Source organism: Lutra lutra, chromosome 11 (assembly GCF_902655055.1).
Source record: "Lutra lutra chromosome 11, mLutLut1.2, whole genome shotgun sequence".
NCBI lineage: Eukaryota > Metazoa > Chordata > Mammalia > Carnivora > Mustelidae > Lutra > Lutra lutra.
The window spans coordinates 103,248,755-103,263,670 of record NC_062288.1 but is presented as its reverse complement, the minus strand read 5'-3'; the positions used below and the strand labels follow the sequence as shown (position 1 = coordinate 103,263,670).

Sequence of the window (14,916 nt, the reverse complement as noted above, 5' to 3'; positions counted from 1 at the left end):
CTTCGTAAGACTGGTGCTCGGTTTAGAGCGGATGCCGAGCTTCACGGGGTTTGGTCCTTATCTGTAGATCTTTGATGCTCCTAAGACCAGAGCAGGGCCTAGCATGGCAAGTTGATGTTGATGTTAACAAGACACTGACTGGAACGGTGCAGGTGTCGCTTATACTTGGAGTAGAGCCATCCCTGAAAACGTTTTTCCGGGGACACCTGGGGGGCTCAATCAGTTAAGCGTCTGTTTCAACTCGGGTCATGATCCCCAGGGTCCTGGGATCGAGTCCTGCATCAGGCTCCCTGCTCAGTGGGGATTCTGCCTCTCACTCTGCTCTCTGCCTGCTGCTCTCTCTACGTAGGCTTGCTCTCTGTCGAATAAATAAATAAAAATCTTAAAAAAAAAACAAAAAACAAAAAAACATTTTTCTGGAGAGAAAATTCCTTTTTGTTGCCTCCTTATCAAAACAGAAGATGTGTTCCTCTAGGGCTCTGTTTTGCTCTAAAGCCTAAATGTACGGAACATCACATGCCTTTAAGTGCTTTAATGATAGAGTCATAAAGGATGCCCGCCGCACACACAGAGAAGCAGGGATCTCGGAGTAAGTGTGTAGTGTGAGGGATGGCAAGGTCAGTGACTAGCTCTGCCTGTCTTGCTCCTGTGGCTTCTCTTACTGCCAGATAAGAATACTTAGAGAATTTTTGCACAGAATATTTCCAAATTTAGCCGCCTTGAATAATTTGTTCTCCTTGCAGCTAGTAGTTTTCTTCGAGGCTGCATCCATTTGGGAGACTGTGGAATGGAAGGTTGTGTTCGTGTTTGTGATCTGTCCTTACGCGACATGCACCTTGCCTTGTGCCGTGTGGTTCCGTAGAACCACGTAGAAGGAGCAACTGGATGAGATGTCACATTTCCAGCTGCTCTGAGAGCTGTTTTTAAAATTGGATTCCTCTGGGCTGGGGCTGAGGCCACCAGTGGCAAGGGGAGATGATGAAGAAAGGACAGATCCTGTCACCGCCATCTAGAGCTCATTCGGTCACGGGTGTACACGTTTTAGGGGTAAAACTGTAGCAGCATATAGCGGCAAGTCCTGTTTACTTAGTAGTTTATATCGTAGCTGGTTTCACTGCCCGGCAAGGGATGGAGATGAACATAGTTAAGTACAAGTCGGTTATTTTTAGTTTTCGTGAGGGATTTTTTTTGGACCTAATTTAAGTAGACTCAGTGACAAGTGACTCAGTGGGAGTCGTGTTTATAATGTCAAATCCCCCTTTTTAAAAAAAGGGGGGGTATTAAGTACAGTTTTGTTTTTTTTTTTTAAGATTTTATTTCTTTATTTGACCAACAGAGATCACAAGTAGGCAGAGAGGCAGACAGATAGAGAGAGAGGAGGAAGCAGGCTCCCTGCAGAGCACAGAGCCCGATGTGGGGCTCGATCCCAGGACACTGGGACCATGACCTGAGCCGAAGGCAGAGGCTTTAACCCACTGAGCCACCCAGGTGCCCCTAAGTACAGTTTTTTAAAAATAGTACTAAATGCACATGCTACAGAAATAATATAGCACAAAATGGTAAATAGTAAAGCTTCGGTCTTTCCCACTCTGGTGGCATTAGCTCCACCCCTCTAAGAGCAGCCCCATCACCGTTTCTAGGATGTGCTTCCCAGATGTTCTCTACGTGAACATACAAATAGAATTGGTGGGTTTTTTTCTTTTTCACCTGAGAAGTAATAGATCACCGTATCTCCACCTCAGAGGTGATTCCGCAGTCTTACGTACACCCCCGGTTTGCCTCCCCATGGCTACATAATACGCTCTCGTTCGGCTAGAGCGTACTTTGACGATGGATCGACACGCAGGTGGTTTCCAGTCCTGCGGCCACCACCAGTGACAGCAGCGATCAGTGTCTCATATCGATTTCGACGGCGCGCGCATGCGTGCAGGAGCACGTTCTGGTGGCGGGACGGCTGCGTCCTCCGCCGGCCGCTCGTTCTCACTCGCTCATCTGCGCGCCCGTGGGCACAGTGTATTAGCAGATCTCTTTTACGTGCCAGGCCGCTGGGTGAAAGAGAGTATCCCGGTTACTAAGTGTCTTTCTTCTTATGAAGGCATTTGAGCATGTGTTCCTGTTTGAGGGCATTTGTATTTCTTTTCTCTGAGAGTTACCCTGTCCGTGTGCTGTGCCCTTTTTCCGTGGGGCGGACCGTCTTTGCTTACTGGTTTGAGAGACCCCTTGACACCGTGCAGAAAATAGCATTTTATGTGATGGGAGCTGTAAGGTTTTGGTTTGTTTTCAGTCTATGGTTTTGTTTGAAAGGTTTTTAGTCATGAAGAACTTTCTCGTTTTCATACAGTTGAATTTATTAATCTCCTTTCAACTGATGCTGTTCGTTCTTTTCTGAGAGAGAAAGAGAACTCACGAGTGGGGAGAGGGAGAGAGAGAGGCAGACTCCCTGCTGAGCAGGGAGCCCGATGCGGGGCTTGATCCCAGGACCTGAGCCAGCAGACGCTTAACAAACTGAGCCACCCGGGTTCCCCATCAACTGATACTGTTCTTAAAAATTCTCCCATTGAGGGGCGCCTGGGTGGCTCAGTGGGTTAAGCCGCTGCCTTCGGCTCAGGTCATGATCCCAGGGTCCTGGGATCGAGCCCCGCATCGGGCTCTCTGCTCAGCGGGGAGCCTGCTTCCTCCTCTCTCTCTCTCTCTGCCTGCCTCTCTGCCTGCCTGTGATCTCTGTCTGTCAAATAAATAAATAAAATCTTAAAAAAAAAAAAATTCTCCCATTGACTAGGCATATGGTTTCCATTTTTAATCTTTAAATCCTCTAGAATATATTTTTGCTCAAGTGTGAGTTAGAGATCAGCTTAGCTGCTCATTTACCCCCCAGATGCTTCTGCTTTTGTTTCCGCACAGTTTCAGTGAGTGTTACCTCTTACCCTCACTGAGCTTAACTGCTGGTACTAGCATTTACCTAATTCCTGTCTGTCTAGGTCTTCATAGGTTATTCAGTCTGCTTTACTTACGAACTAGTAAGTGCTCATTTTAGTTAAATAAGTAGCTTTGTGGTTTCATCCAGCTCCTTCTACAATTGCTGTTTCTCCAAAAAATACACTTTTTATCAGGGTTCAGTTACACTTACATGTTAATTTAGGATCGAGCAATGGATACCTCGATGACCTACGCATTCTCGCCGAGGACCATGGCATGCTCTTCCATTTACGCACATTTTTTATGTGTTGGGGTATTTTATGATTTTCTTCAGATGGATTGTACACTTTTCTTAAGTTTATTCCTAGGAATTTTGTCCTTTTTGGTTGCTGTTACAGCTGGAGGTGCTTTCCCCTGTGAACTTTCTAACTGACGGTTGTTTGTATCACGCCTCTGAAGTATGACTAATTTCTTTATTTCCATATCTTCTCTTCAGGGAAAAGGTGATTTGAAGTCTGGGTGTACTACTGTAGCTCAGCTGGTGACTAAAATGATTTGGAATTTTGTTTTTAATCTGGGTGGAAAGACCTGTCATTCCATTAACAAAAATGCATTCTCAAAATTTAACACTAAAATGAACTCCATTTAATGAAACTAATATGAAACTGACAATGAAAACAAAGGTTTTGTTTTGCGTATGTGATAAGCCCTGAGATGTAGAAGTGCTGTCTTCTCACAAAAGATCGATGATGCTATTGATGATATCAAAGAACTGAGAATAAAACTCAATTTTCCTTTGGTTTTTATTTTTTAAAGATACTTTATTACAATGGTAAATAGTAAGGATTTGGGGCAGTAATTCAGAGCCATCATGAACATTCGTTGTAACCGTACTATAGAATTGCAAAGTGAACAGAGATAGTTACTTGATATGATGGCTTGACCTGATTTTCTATAATAGTGCTTGGGGGATACGTGGCATGTTGATAATTATATTTCAACAGAGAATAAAATGTTTTATACCAGCCAGTGGTGTGTACTAAGGCAAACTGCAATGACGTTACTAGACTCTCAGTATGCTTTAATATTCTAAAGCTGAGTTTTAAGTTTCCTAAACTGCTTTATGGAAACTGGGTACTGATACATGGTTACATAATGTGTACCTTTGTTTTTAATTCCTAAACTTGCTCAATAAATAACTCATTTGATCCTCAAAAGTCTGGGTACAGTGGGTCTAGCGTTTTGATTTTCTCCTCTCTCCTTTCCCTCTCAGGTGTTGGGGACAGCCCACTAATGGCCAACAAACTGCCACTCAGGCCATTGTGACTCACACGCAGAGAATAGGTTTAGTGAGGACGTAACAGTTTTAGATAGGAAAGTACAGAGTGATGGAATAAACCAGAAGCACTCATGAATTTCCCATGAGATCTAAGGTTCTGGCCTTTTTCTCCATAAAAGAACTGTTAGTGCTTTCGCCTCTTGTAAGATCACAGGACCTGTTGCCTTGGATCCATCCTCTTTCCCCAGGAATTGCAAAAGTTATTAGCCTTCTCCCCGAATGTCCTAGAATAGCCAGAGTCGCTTTTCCAATGTTGGCATAAAGCAGTTATCAGCCCCATACCGGTCTTAAATAAGTCCTGAGTACGTAGGCTGTTTTTCTAGAAGAATATTTTTTTTTATTTTTTTTTAAGATTTTAGTTATTTATTCAACAGAGAGAGAACACAAGTAGGCAGAGAAAGCAGGTAGAGAGAGAAAGGGAAGTAGGCTCCCTGCTGGGCAGAGAGCCCAATGCGGGGCTCAATCCCAGAACCCTGAGATCATGACCTGAGCCAAAGGCAGTGGCTAAACCCACTGAGCCACCCAGGCGCCCCTCTAGAAGAATATTTTAATCCACTTTTTGTTTCCTTTGATTTCTTTGGCCAGGTCATGTGTGAGAAACTCTGGGTACAGATTGCTAGTTACTCTGCATGAAGACCTCTACTCACATGGAATTATTTTTTTCTACCACAGGATGAATACTCCATCTTTCCTCAGACGTACTCCATAGATATTAATGGCTATATTCTTGTGTATTCTGTGACATCAATCAAAAGGTAGGATTCCCTCCTGCTGCTTCCATTTGTTTGCTCTGGCTAGATGGCATTCATCGTTTTAAAGGATCGTGATGGAATCAGTTATAGTGACAATCAGACTTACCAGGCTAATGTTTTTCAGTGATTGTCTTGTGAAGCAAACAGGTTGTTAGGGGGAACAAAATCCCAGTAGACGTTCTCTTAACCCTGACAGAATGAAAACTCCTTGTGTCTTCCCTCCAGCTGCCTAGATAGTGATTGCACATGATCTGAGAGCTTCTGCTAATGGAAATGGGAACTACTACATAAATTGATTTAGTTTTGTGTGTTTTCACCATATTAATGTGGAAGCCAGGCTGACTGCTAGGGCCTCTAGCTGAAGAACATCCCACAGACGTCATTCAGAGATTAAAATTTGTGTTTATGTGATTTGTCAGTCACGTGTTAGACTTTGCCATTTAAATAGCTCACCTGTTTCATGTTGAATATTCTCAGTGAGGGTTACTCAGTGTCAAATACATGTACACGTGAAAAAAGGTTTGTAGGAAAGAATTAAGGAATTCCTTGTGTTCGGGTTATTTTATATTAAAATGGTGAGTCGATGACAGTATGTATTTTTCCACAATAAACCTTACATAATATTTTTAAACACCAATACTAAAATGGATGTCTGATTTCATGCTTCTGTTTTTACAGTTTTGAAGTGATTAAAGTTATTCATGGCAAATTGTTGGATATGGTGGGGAAAGTGCAGTAAGTAGCAATAGTTTCTCTCTTTTGTTAGATGCACTCGTTATAGCTCTGTCTTCTGAACAGTAAGATCTGGCACTGACTAGTTTCCTGTGGCTTTTTTGTCTCCCATTACCAGAATACCTATTATGTTGGTTGGGAATAAGAAAGACCTCCATATGGAAAGGTATGTAACTTCTGAATAATTACTTATAAAATCAAGTCTGAGATGAGGTACGCACCTTTCATAATTATTGTTCTCATGGAGAGAATAGTCTTCGGTGTAGCCTGTCGGGGTTCAGAAATACGGCAGTGAGTGCACCCAAGCAGGAGCAAAACCAGTATAAAACCTCACCCATCCTGACCAGTGTTTTCTCTAGAAAAGAGGAAGCAAACGTGGTAGGGAATTAGCTTCGGGTACTTCCACCAGTTTGTGCCAAGTGGACCCCAAGGAGACCACAGAAGCATTCATCATTCAAGAGATGGTTTCCGAGTCCCGCAGTCAGGATCAGGTCAGCGAACAGAGGCGCGGAGCCTGCCGGGGACGGGGAGGCCGGACGCCCGCAGCCTGTGCAGCGGGGTTGAGCCGCGGGCCCCCCGCCGGCTGCCCCGTCTTCGGGTGCTCACAGCGCAGCGCACCGTGAAAACTGCCTGCGTCCCGGGTACTGGAAAACACAAGTCACGTTCTCTGAACCGCCAGGACTTGCTGGCGCATGGGGGACCCCGTAAGGCCACGTCTGTCCCGTTTCCCCGCCCGGGCCTCCTCGGCGGCCCACACGGCGGACGGTCAGGCCGAGCGGAGAGCGCTCTTCCGCCATACGGGGGAACCGGCCGATCGCCGGGGAGCCCGGCTCGCTGCTAATGCAGGTGTTTTCTGAATAAAGAGCACAGCGCGTTAATTAGAATGTTCCTGTTCCTCTAGGGTGATCAGTTATGAAGAAGGGAAGGCGTTAGCAGAGTCTTGGAACGCAGCTTTTTTGGAATCTTCTGCTAAAGAAAACCAGGTACCGATTTTGTAGAACTTCTGTAACGCAGCCGGCAGTCCCGGGCCTGTGTCTCCTGGGGCGGGTCGCCAGACACTGCCCGCCCCGCCACTCCTGCTTCCCCTGCCCTGGGGCGGCCCCCAGTCGCTGTCGGGATTCTGCTTGCGAGGGGCCCAGACTCTGTAGGGAAAACAGCGGTTCAGAGTAAAGGGAAGCCCGCTTTGTGAATATCTGTTACTGTTTTTGTGTTATATTCAAGGCTGGTGCAGAAATAACAGACAGAAAGGAAACGAGAATGACCTTTAGTCACCTTGGCAGTAACGTGGGGCCCGCCCCGAGCCCCCGTCTCTGTAGGCCGAAACGGGGAGTGCGGGCGACGGATTGTTTGTCGCGCGGAAACGGTTCAGAACCGTCTTACAGGCCCCTGTCCGCGGTGAAGCCGCAGACGTTCCCCGAAAAGCCCATCCTCGGGCGGCCGCCGGTTGTTATCTAAGGAGGCTCCCCGCAGCCTCTGCTTCCTTCTCCTCCCAAGGCCTCGCTGTAGCCCCCGCCCGCCTCCTGCCTCCATTTTCCCTCCAGTGTTTCTCCCCAGTCACGGACTTCCTCAGGCCGCACGTCAGACCGTGTCACCCTCTGCCAGAAGACCTGTCACTGGGTGCCCATTGTCTAGAAAACAGACTCTGAGCCCTCAGTGAGACGGAGGGCGGGGCGGGATCGGGCTCTTCCCGTTCCTCTTGCTGGTCCCCGTCCTTCCCTGTCCTTCTTGGCACGACAGCGCGCACCTGCCACCTTTCCCACGGGGGCACTCGCCGCGCGTGCCTTTCCCCTGTGCTGTGCTCGGACCGCACCTGTCCTTTCTCGAATTCACCACTGACATCCAGACAGTGCTTTCCACCGTTCAAAGTCTTTTTAATTCGTTCTCTTGTTTGACCCTCAAGTAAGAGTGAGTAGCTGCTGACCATGTCTGTGGGAGGCTGTCTGGGAAGCGTGACTGGCGCGCTGGGGGCCTGGTGCCTGATTTCCCCACCCTGCCACTTGTCCCCTGACCCTCAGGGTTCTTTCCCCTTATCCCCTTTAATTCATTCCGAAATCCAAGACGTGTCATTTATCTTTGTATTCTCCATAACGTCCAACACAGCGGATGCCATCGGCACACCTGTCTGGTAGGCGCACAGTCGACCCAGGAACCCCCTTGAGAGTCACGTCCCTTTGTCCCAGGGTTCAGATACTGAGGGAGATTAAATCTGTGTGATTGGTTCCCAAGTGCAGGTAACAAGGGATTCGTGTGACTCTGTTCCGCTCCTGAGTGCAGACAGTAAGAATTCAGGTACCAAAATATACTTTCACATCCTAAAGGAATCAAATCAAACATTTATTGGGTGTCTGATCTGTCCTTAAGACCATTTAGTTGCACTGTCTCATTTTGGAAGTGAGCGTGAGGTCCGGAGAGGTCAGTGAGTCTTCTAGGATCGCTATTTGTACGGCATAAGAACTAGGACTGAAGTTTAAATCTAACCCCAGTTTGGTCGCCTCCTCTACACCAGGCTTTCCAGGGGATGGGAAGAGAAGGCCTCGTGCATGACCAAAGCATAATTGAGATTAAAGTGTTCTCGGGGAGGGATACAGGCTATCTGCATACAGAGTCTGTGCATCAACCGTGACTGGAATCTGGTTCTAAAAACGTGTAAAAGACATTTTTTGGTCTATTGGAGAGATTTTATTATGTTCTGTATATATTAGGGGAATAATGTTGATTTCCTTAGCTTTAGTGGTGGTATTGGAATTATGAAGAGAATATCCACGTTCTTAGGAAATGCAAACCAAAATATATAGGGGCCAAGTTTCATAATATCTGCGACTTACTTTCAAATGGGGTGGATGGGTGAATGGACCGAGGGAGGGCAAGCAGATAGAGCGAAGACCTAACATTTGCCGAATCTGGAATAGTAGGGTTTGGTGCTGGTCATACAGTTCTTTCCGTCTTCCTGTATGCTTGGGATTTTGCATAATAAAGATTTGAAGGTGGTCAGAGGATAAGAACTTCTGCTTGGCAGATCAGTGAGTCTGGGACGTACTCTACAGTGTAGTGACTACAGTTAACAGAACTGTGTTGTTTCTGTTCGTTTTTGAAAGTTGCTGAGAGAGTAGATCATAAAAGTTCTCAGCACAAGAAAAAAAGAATCGTGACTCGTGGCAGTGGACGTGAACTGGACTTGCCGTGGGGCTCACTTCTCAGTACCTAGAAACAGTGAGTCATCATGTCGCACACGGCCAAGCAGCAATGTTCTGTGTCCGTTACACGTCATCTAAAAAGCGTTCTTCAAGGTGGAGGGGTGCAGTTGAATGGCCCCGGCTGTCTTGGTTCTCTTTGCTAACGTTCCTCTTTCTGGTGAAGGTCCAGGGGTCCTTGCACGGTCATTCCATTGACATGGTCCTTAAATAGACAACGGCCGCAGGGTTGTGTCACTGTTCATGTGGCCACTGATGTGTGTGCGACAGCCATGCGCATTTCTGCCGCCAGCCCCGGATGTGTGGATAGCTGGTGGGCCCTCCTCCGGCGTGATGGGGGGCATTGCCTAGAAAGGCCCACCGTCTCGGGTTAATGTCTTCCTGACAATGACCTGTGATGGTTTGCCGGGGCTACATTGTGACGCTACTGCGGGGTTTCAGGGTGCCGGCCTCCGCTGTCCGTCAGGTGCCGTACTTCACTGAGGCTCCCGGTTCTGAACACCCAGATGAAACGTGAACCAGCTGAAGGCTCAAGAGCTAAAGAGAAAGGATTCCAGCTACCGCAGTTCTTTTCAGTTTTGGTACATTCAGCCGACTGATCTGATATTAGCCAAACGTGTCGAGGAAGGCAAGGTCCTATGTGGCTACCTCACAACCCCAGCCAGATAAACTCAAAGATGGGGTGGTGCACCCACCGTCGTCTGTTCTGCTCTCGCACTCCCTCAGATCAGCAAGTTCCCTGTTAGAAAACGGATCCTTTAAGGTGAAAAGATCCCTGTACCCAAATCAGGTAAAATACAGCGGTGACACGCAGTTCTTGGGACACTGATGGCCTGGGCAGTCCTCTCAAAGGCGTGTGTAGAGATGTCTCTGCTCTCTGTCACGCGTCTCATGACCTGGTCTTGGAGTTGTGCAGAAGGGAGTCAGGAGACCCCAAGCCTGGCGAGTCTCTCCCCACCCAAAGAGGGGGGAACCAAGTAATTCTAATCCCTTACGTCAGAGGCATATAAGGGAGTCTAACCCACACACGCGCCCGAGCACTTGCTGCTGTTCCTACAGAGCAGGGAATTTGTGTAGTAAAGACATGTGCGTGCGCACACTCGACACCAGTGGTCATGTGATCAGAGACCAGTCTGTGTGAACTCAGATATTTTACTGATCGTTTTGCAAGTATAGGTTGTCATTGTACGACTTCCCTAAGTCACACGGATTCAATGGGCTTTGTTAACGGTGCTCGGAGGTGAGGGTCCTGCACTCTGAGCTGTGGGATGTGCCTGCGGGTCCGGCTTGCTCTGCGGAGGCCTGCAGCTGTATCTTAGCAGCGAGACAAAGGAGAGCAGACTTGGGCAGAGCCAAATCACATAGATAATCAAGGAGAATTCTGAGATTTATCCAGAAAGCCAGATTCCAGGCATACGGTTTTCTTGGTGAGAGTTTGGCACGTGTTTTCCCAGACATTTCTGTTTTTTTGTACAGTGAAATGAACAACTTGTTTTTCTGATCATGTGAAAGGAGGAAACCTTGCTGAAGCCAGGGACCTTGATGAGAAGTGGTTAAAGGACAGAGAAGTGTCCTCGGACAAAGGAAGCTGTTGCCTGCAGGGCTGAGAACTGTGGAGTTTGGGGTATTGAGGTGGGGAGGGAATGAGAGAGAAGGAAGATGGGTATGGCAGGTCCTTGACATTGGGTGAGGGAGGGGTCGCCGTTGGTATTGACGAGATCAAGGTGCTGCCCCTCGAGGCTTTGGAGAACGGGGACATTTTTTGATTATCACCAGGGACAGGTGTTCAGCCTAAGAGGGGATTCCCTGCCCAAAATACCAGTGACTCCTCACGAAGGGCTCATGGGGCTGCCCGCGGGGCTGAGAGGCTGCAGTCGAGAAAGACCGGTCACGGGGCTGAGCGCGATGTTGGAGACGGTGCCACTGCTCCAGAGGAAAGAGGGGAAATGACTCGGGGTTTGTGTGTGGCTCGAAGGTAGCCACTAAGAGTTGAAGCCGAGAGTTTGAAGGAAGTGGGAGGCACAGGTCTGGGGGGGTTGGCGACGAGCAGGGAGAGCGCCTGTCCTGCTGTCGGTCCTGTGGCTCAGGGCTGTGACGAGGGGAACCCCCCCAAACCGGGGAAAGGGGTACAGCGAAAGCAGCGTTCTGATGGGAATGAGGCCCGACAGGTGAGGGGGGGTGCTCATGGCAGACCCCGAAATTCCAGAGGCACTGTCTTGGGGTTGGGGGTGCTCCTTGGGCTGCCTACAGTAACTGGTGAAAATGGGTCAGAAGCGTGTGATGCGAGGTTAGTTCTCAAGTCAGGTGGTGTCGGGGGGGGGGGGGGCGGAGAGGGAGTCCTGGGCCCCCCACACCGGCCCCTCCACCTGCCGGGCGGGGGCGGTCGGCCGCCTTCAGTCCTGCGGGCAGTGGAAGTGTTCGTCAGGGCTCCACTTTCAAAGACTAATGCGGTCTAGCTTTCTCTTTGATTTGCAGACGGCCGTTGACGTTTTTAGAAGGATAATTTTGGAGGCCGAGAAAATTGATGGGGCCGCTTCACAAGGAAAGTCGTCCTGCTCGGTGATGTAATCGCGCCGCGGAAGGAGAGGACACTGGGAGTCGATCCTGCGGGGAGAAGCCGACTGCCCATTCTCCTTTAAGATAAACTCAGCTTCTTTTTCCTTCTGTTAACCTGAAAGATTTCATTTGGGTCAGAGCTTTTTCCTGCCCCACACCCCTTTCAGATTATGTTAAACTCTGACTCTGTCCAAATGAGTTCACTTCCATTTTCAAATTTTAAGCAATCATATTTTCAATTTATATATTGTATTTCTTAATAATATTATGACCAAGAATTTTATCGGCATTAATTTTTCAGTGTAGTTTGTTGTTTAAAATAATGTAATCATCAAAATGATACATATTGTTACACTACTATTAACTAGGCTTCCATATATCAGTGTTTATTTCATTGTGTTAAATGTATACTTGTAAATAAAATAGCTGCAAACCTTAACCCCTCGAGCTACTCAGTGTGGCCTTTAAAAAAGAAAACAGGGTCCCCTGGAGGGACTCTTGCCCTGCCTCAGGGAGGGTGTGGCCGTGGGCGGCAGGGCCGGGGACAGCTGGCAAGAGTGCCAGAACCGGGCTGGCTGTCCGTGGACCCCGGCTGAGCGGCCTTGGAGGGTCTATGAGGGGCATTAGTCCCCAATAGTGACTGTTCCCTGCACCCTCAAAGCCCCCACCTCGAGCAGAGCCTTCTCCTTACCGCGCGGCTCGCCCATCAGCCACTTGAAGACAAGGAGAAGTTACGAGTCACTTCCTGTTTCTCCTCAGGCCTGGCCTGATGTCCCCGCAGACAGGATCTGATTCAGATCCCACAACACCGATGGGGATGGGGAATGTTGCCAGTAAGCATTGTGGCGGGGGGCGGGGGGAGGTTTGAGAACCTCCTTCAGACCCCGACCGCACCCCTCCCGCTCCACAGGGACCAGCAAGGGGGAGGAGGGAGGGTTTCCTTTGTCCAGTGACCGTGCCCGGAGCCGGTTCTGACTGCGAAGCAAACGTTATCATTGACTTTATTAATCAAATACAGTTTTTCAAATACTCAGAACAATTTATCTTCGGCAGCACAGTATTGTTACTCATTAACGGGGTTCAGTCTTAGGCCTCGTGTTCTGGATGGGTCCCCCGTGTGGGACCGTGTCAAATCCGGATCCGCTTCGCCCAGGCGGCCTTTTTCACCTGAAGAGAATCTCTGTGTCCGTGGGAACTTGGAGCAGCATGTTCGTGCTGGAAGCAAGCGCAGCTCTCACCAAGCGATCCTGGAAGGACTGGCCCTGCCTGGAGGTGGCCTGGGGTTCCTTTACGTGGTGCAGCTCACCCAGCACTCCGATGGTCACTGGGTTTTTCCCCCCAGTTTTTATTTAAATGTCAGTTAACATGCAGGGAGACTGTTGTGTGTCATGAACCCAGCAGGGAAACCCGCCCCCAGCCTCGAGACTTGGAGATGCACAGGGCGGGGCCGGTGCTGCTCCCCGGTGCGTTGATCACCTCCACGTACAAGTTGATTGACTTACTGAGCGTGTTGTGTGTTCCTGACGCGGTGCTACGGCTCCAGACTTCAGCAACGAGATCCCAACAGGAGCTGGGTGGTGGTACCTCAGGGGGAAGCTCATGTTACAATTTGCTTCCCAGCCACCCTCTGTACAGGTGAGAGGACCATCTTAAAGGCATCAGCAGTTGGCTAATGTCAGTGACCAAATCCATTTTGTGTCTTCTCTACTAATGGGATATGTGAGCTTCTGGGGAAATTCTGACTTACATTTTTTGTTACTTAATACTGTGTTCAATCACTTACTTCTAGGCCTTCTTTCTTGTGTTTTAACATTTCTGAAATCCAAAATGAGTCTCATGATCAATGGAAAAGCATCATGTTCAGAGAGACAGTGTTTTTTCTTCTTAGTGGTACATAATGTCTTAGACTCATTGAAGTACAGTACATGCAAATGTAAAACTAGGTATGGAGTCAGAACTGTTCTGCAGGGGCCCCCGGGTGGCTCAGTCAGTTAAGTGTCTGACTCTTGGTTTGGGGTCAGGTCATGATCTCGGGGTCAGGAGATGGAGCCCCGAGTTGGCCTCCACAGTCAGTGCAGAGTCTGCTTGTGATTCTTTCCGACTCTGCTCCTCCCCCCACTCGCACTCTCTCTCAAATAAATAAAATCTTTATTAAAATAAACTCTTTTGCAGCTCCCATAAATATAAATTACAAAATCACGTCACAAATTTAAATTACTCTGATGGAATTTTGCTCAAGCTAGATTGGCCAGCCCCTTACCCCTCTCTGGACCACCACATCTCCACCACATCCCCACCACGCCGCCGACGGCCTGGCGCCTTTGCCCCAACTGCTCATCACCTTGTCGCACAGCCAGTGGGTTCTCCTGGTTGCTTGCTTGGCCTTTCAGCAGCATCGCACACGGCTGGTGACGGCAAGCCTTCTCCCTGCTTCCACAAAACCATGTTCTCGGGGTCTCCCCCAGCGCGCTGTAGGCGTGAGTCTCCTTTGCTGTTTCCTTCTCTGCCAGACTTGAGTGGGCCCTTGTCCGGCCGGCACCCTGGTCCCTGGTTTCCCGAGTCACAGCTTTTACTAACACCTTTCCTGAAGGCTTCAAAGCTCACACCCCCCCCCCGACTTCTGTGGGCTTCGATGTTTCAAAGGCCTCTCAGATGTGTTACGTCAAAATTGAATATTTGATTTTCCTCAGAAACCTGGGCCTCCCCTAGACTCCAATTCAGGAAATGACACCATTGTCCACTAGATACTGAAGCTAGGAAGTGGGGGGCCATCCTGTCTCTCTCCCCTCCATGCAGCCCACCTCCGGTGCATCCCAGTGCGCTCCAAACCCATCAGGCCACGGACCGAGTCAACTTGCTTAAATTGTTTTATGTCCCTCCCCAAAATTATCTAATAATAATCGTGTGAAAATCAAACTTCCAGTGCTTGAAGCCTTGCATGATCGTGCTTAATCTCATCTGCCCCCGTTCTCCGGTCCCTCTGGCCTCAGTGATTCCCAGACAGCTCCCCTCCTTTGAGACCTCTGTGCTCATCTTCCTTCCGCCCAGAACGCCCTTCCCAGGCCGCACCTCCATGTGGGGCTCCCCTCCACGAGTCTGTCCCAAGCCCTCTGGCTTTATCACACGCGGTACAGCACCTGTCGCCATCCATCCCTGTGGGGTCCTGTGTGCACCGCATGTTTGCTGGCAGACTAGATCCACCCACAGGGGACACAGTGATCCATTTGTCCCCGGCACCTTGACTCCCCAGCGCCCCCAAGCACGGGGTCTGCTGAAAAGGATTGCCTGGTGCACTGGTTTACTTTGCCATGTCTGTCACAACATGTATTCTCTTTGTGATTTTCTCAGTGGTTGCCCTAGGAATTATAATGAACATCTTAATTCATAACTATCTAGTTTGGATCAATGCCAGTTTCAGTAGTGTACAAAA

General features: G+C 48.7%; 1 protein-coding gene across 1 annotated transcript in view; it reads left to right on the top strand.

Moving 5' to 3' along the window:
* RHEB (Ras homolog, mTORC1 binding) overlaps nt 1-11,925 on the top strand; it is a 44,319-nt gene extending 32,394 nt beyond the window's left edge. The window contains exons 4-8 of the mRNA XM_047694360.1: nt 4,928-5,010; nt 5,686-5,742; nt 5,858-5,905; nt 6,641-6,722; nt 11,406-11,925. Coding sequence (XP_047550316.1) covers nt 4,928-5,010; nt 5,686-5,742; nt 5,858-5,905; nt 6,641-6,722; nt 11,406-11,498 — 363 coding nt within the window. The 3' untranslated portion in view covers nt 11,499-11,925. The remainder of the gene's footprint in view (nt 1-4,927; nt 5,011-5,685; nt 5,743-5,857; nt 5,906-6,640; nt 6,723-11,405) is intronic.
* Nucleotides 11,926-14,916: the final 2,991 nt, after the last annotated feature.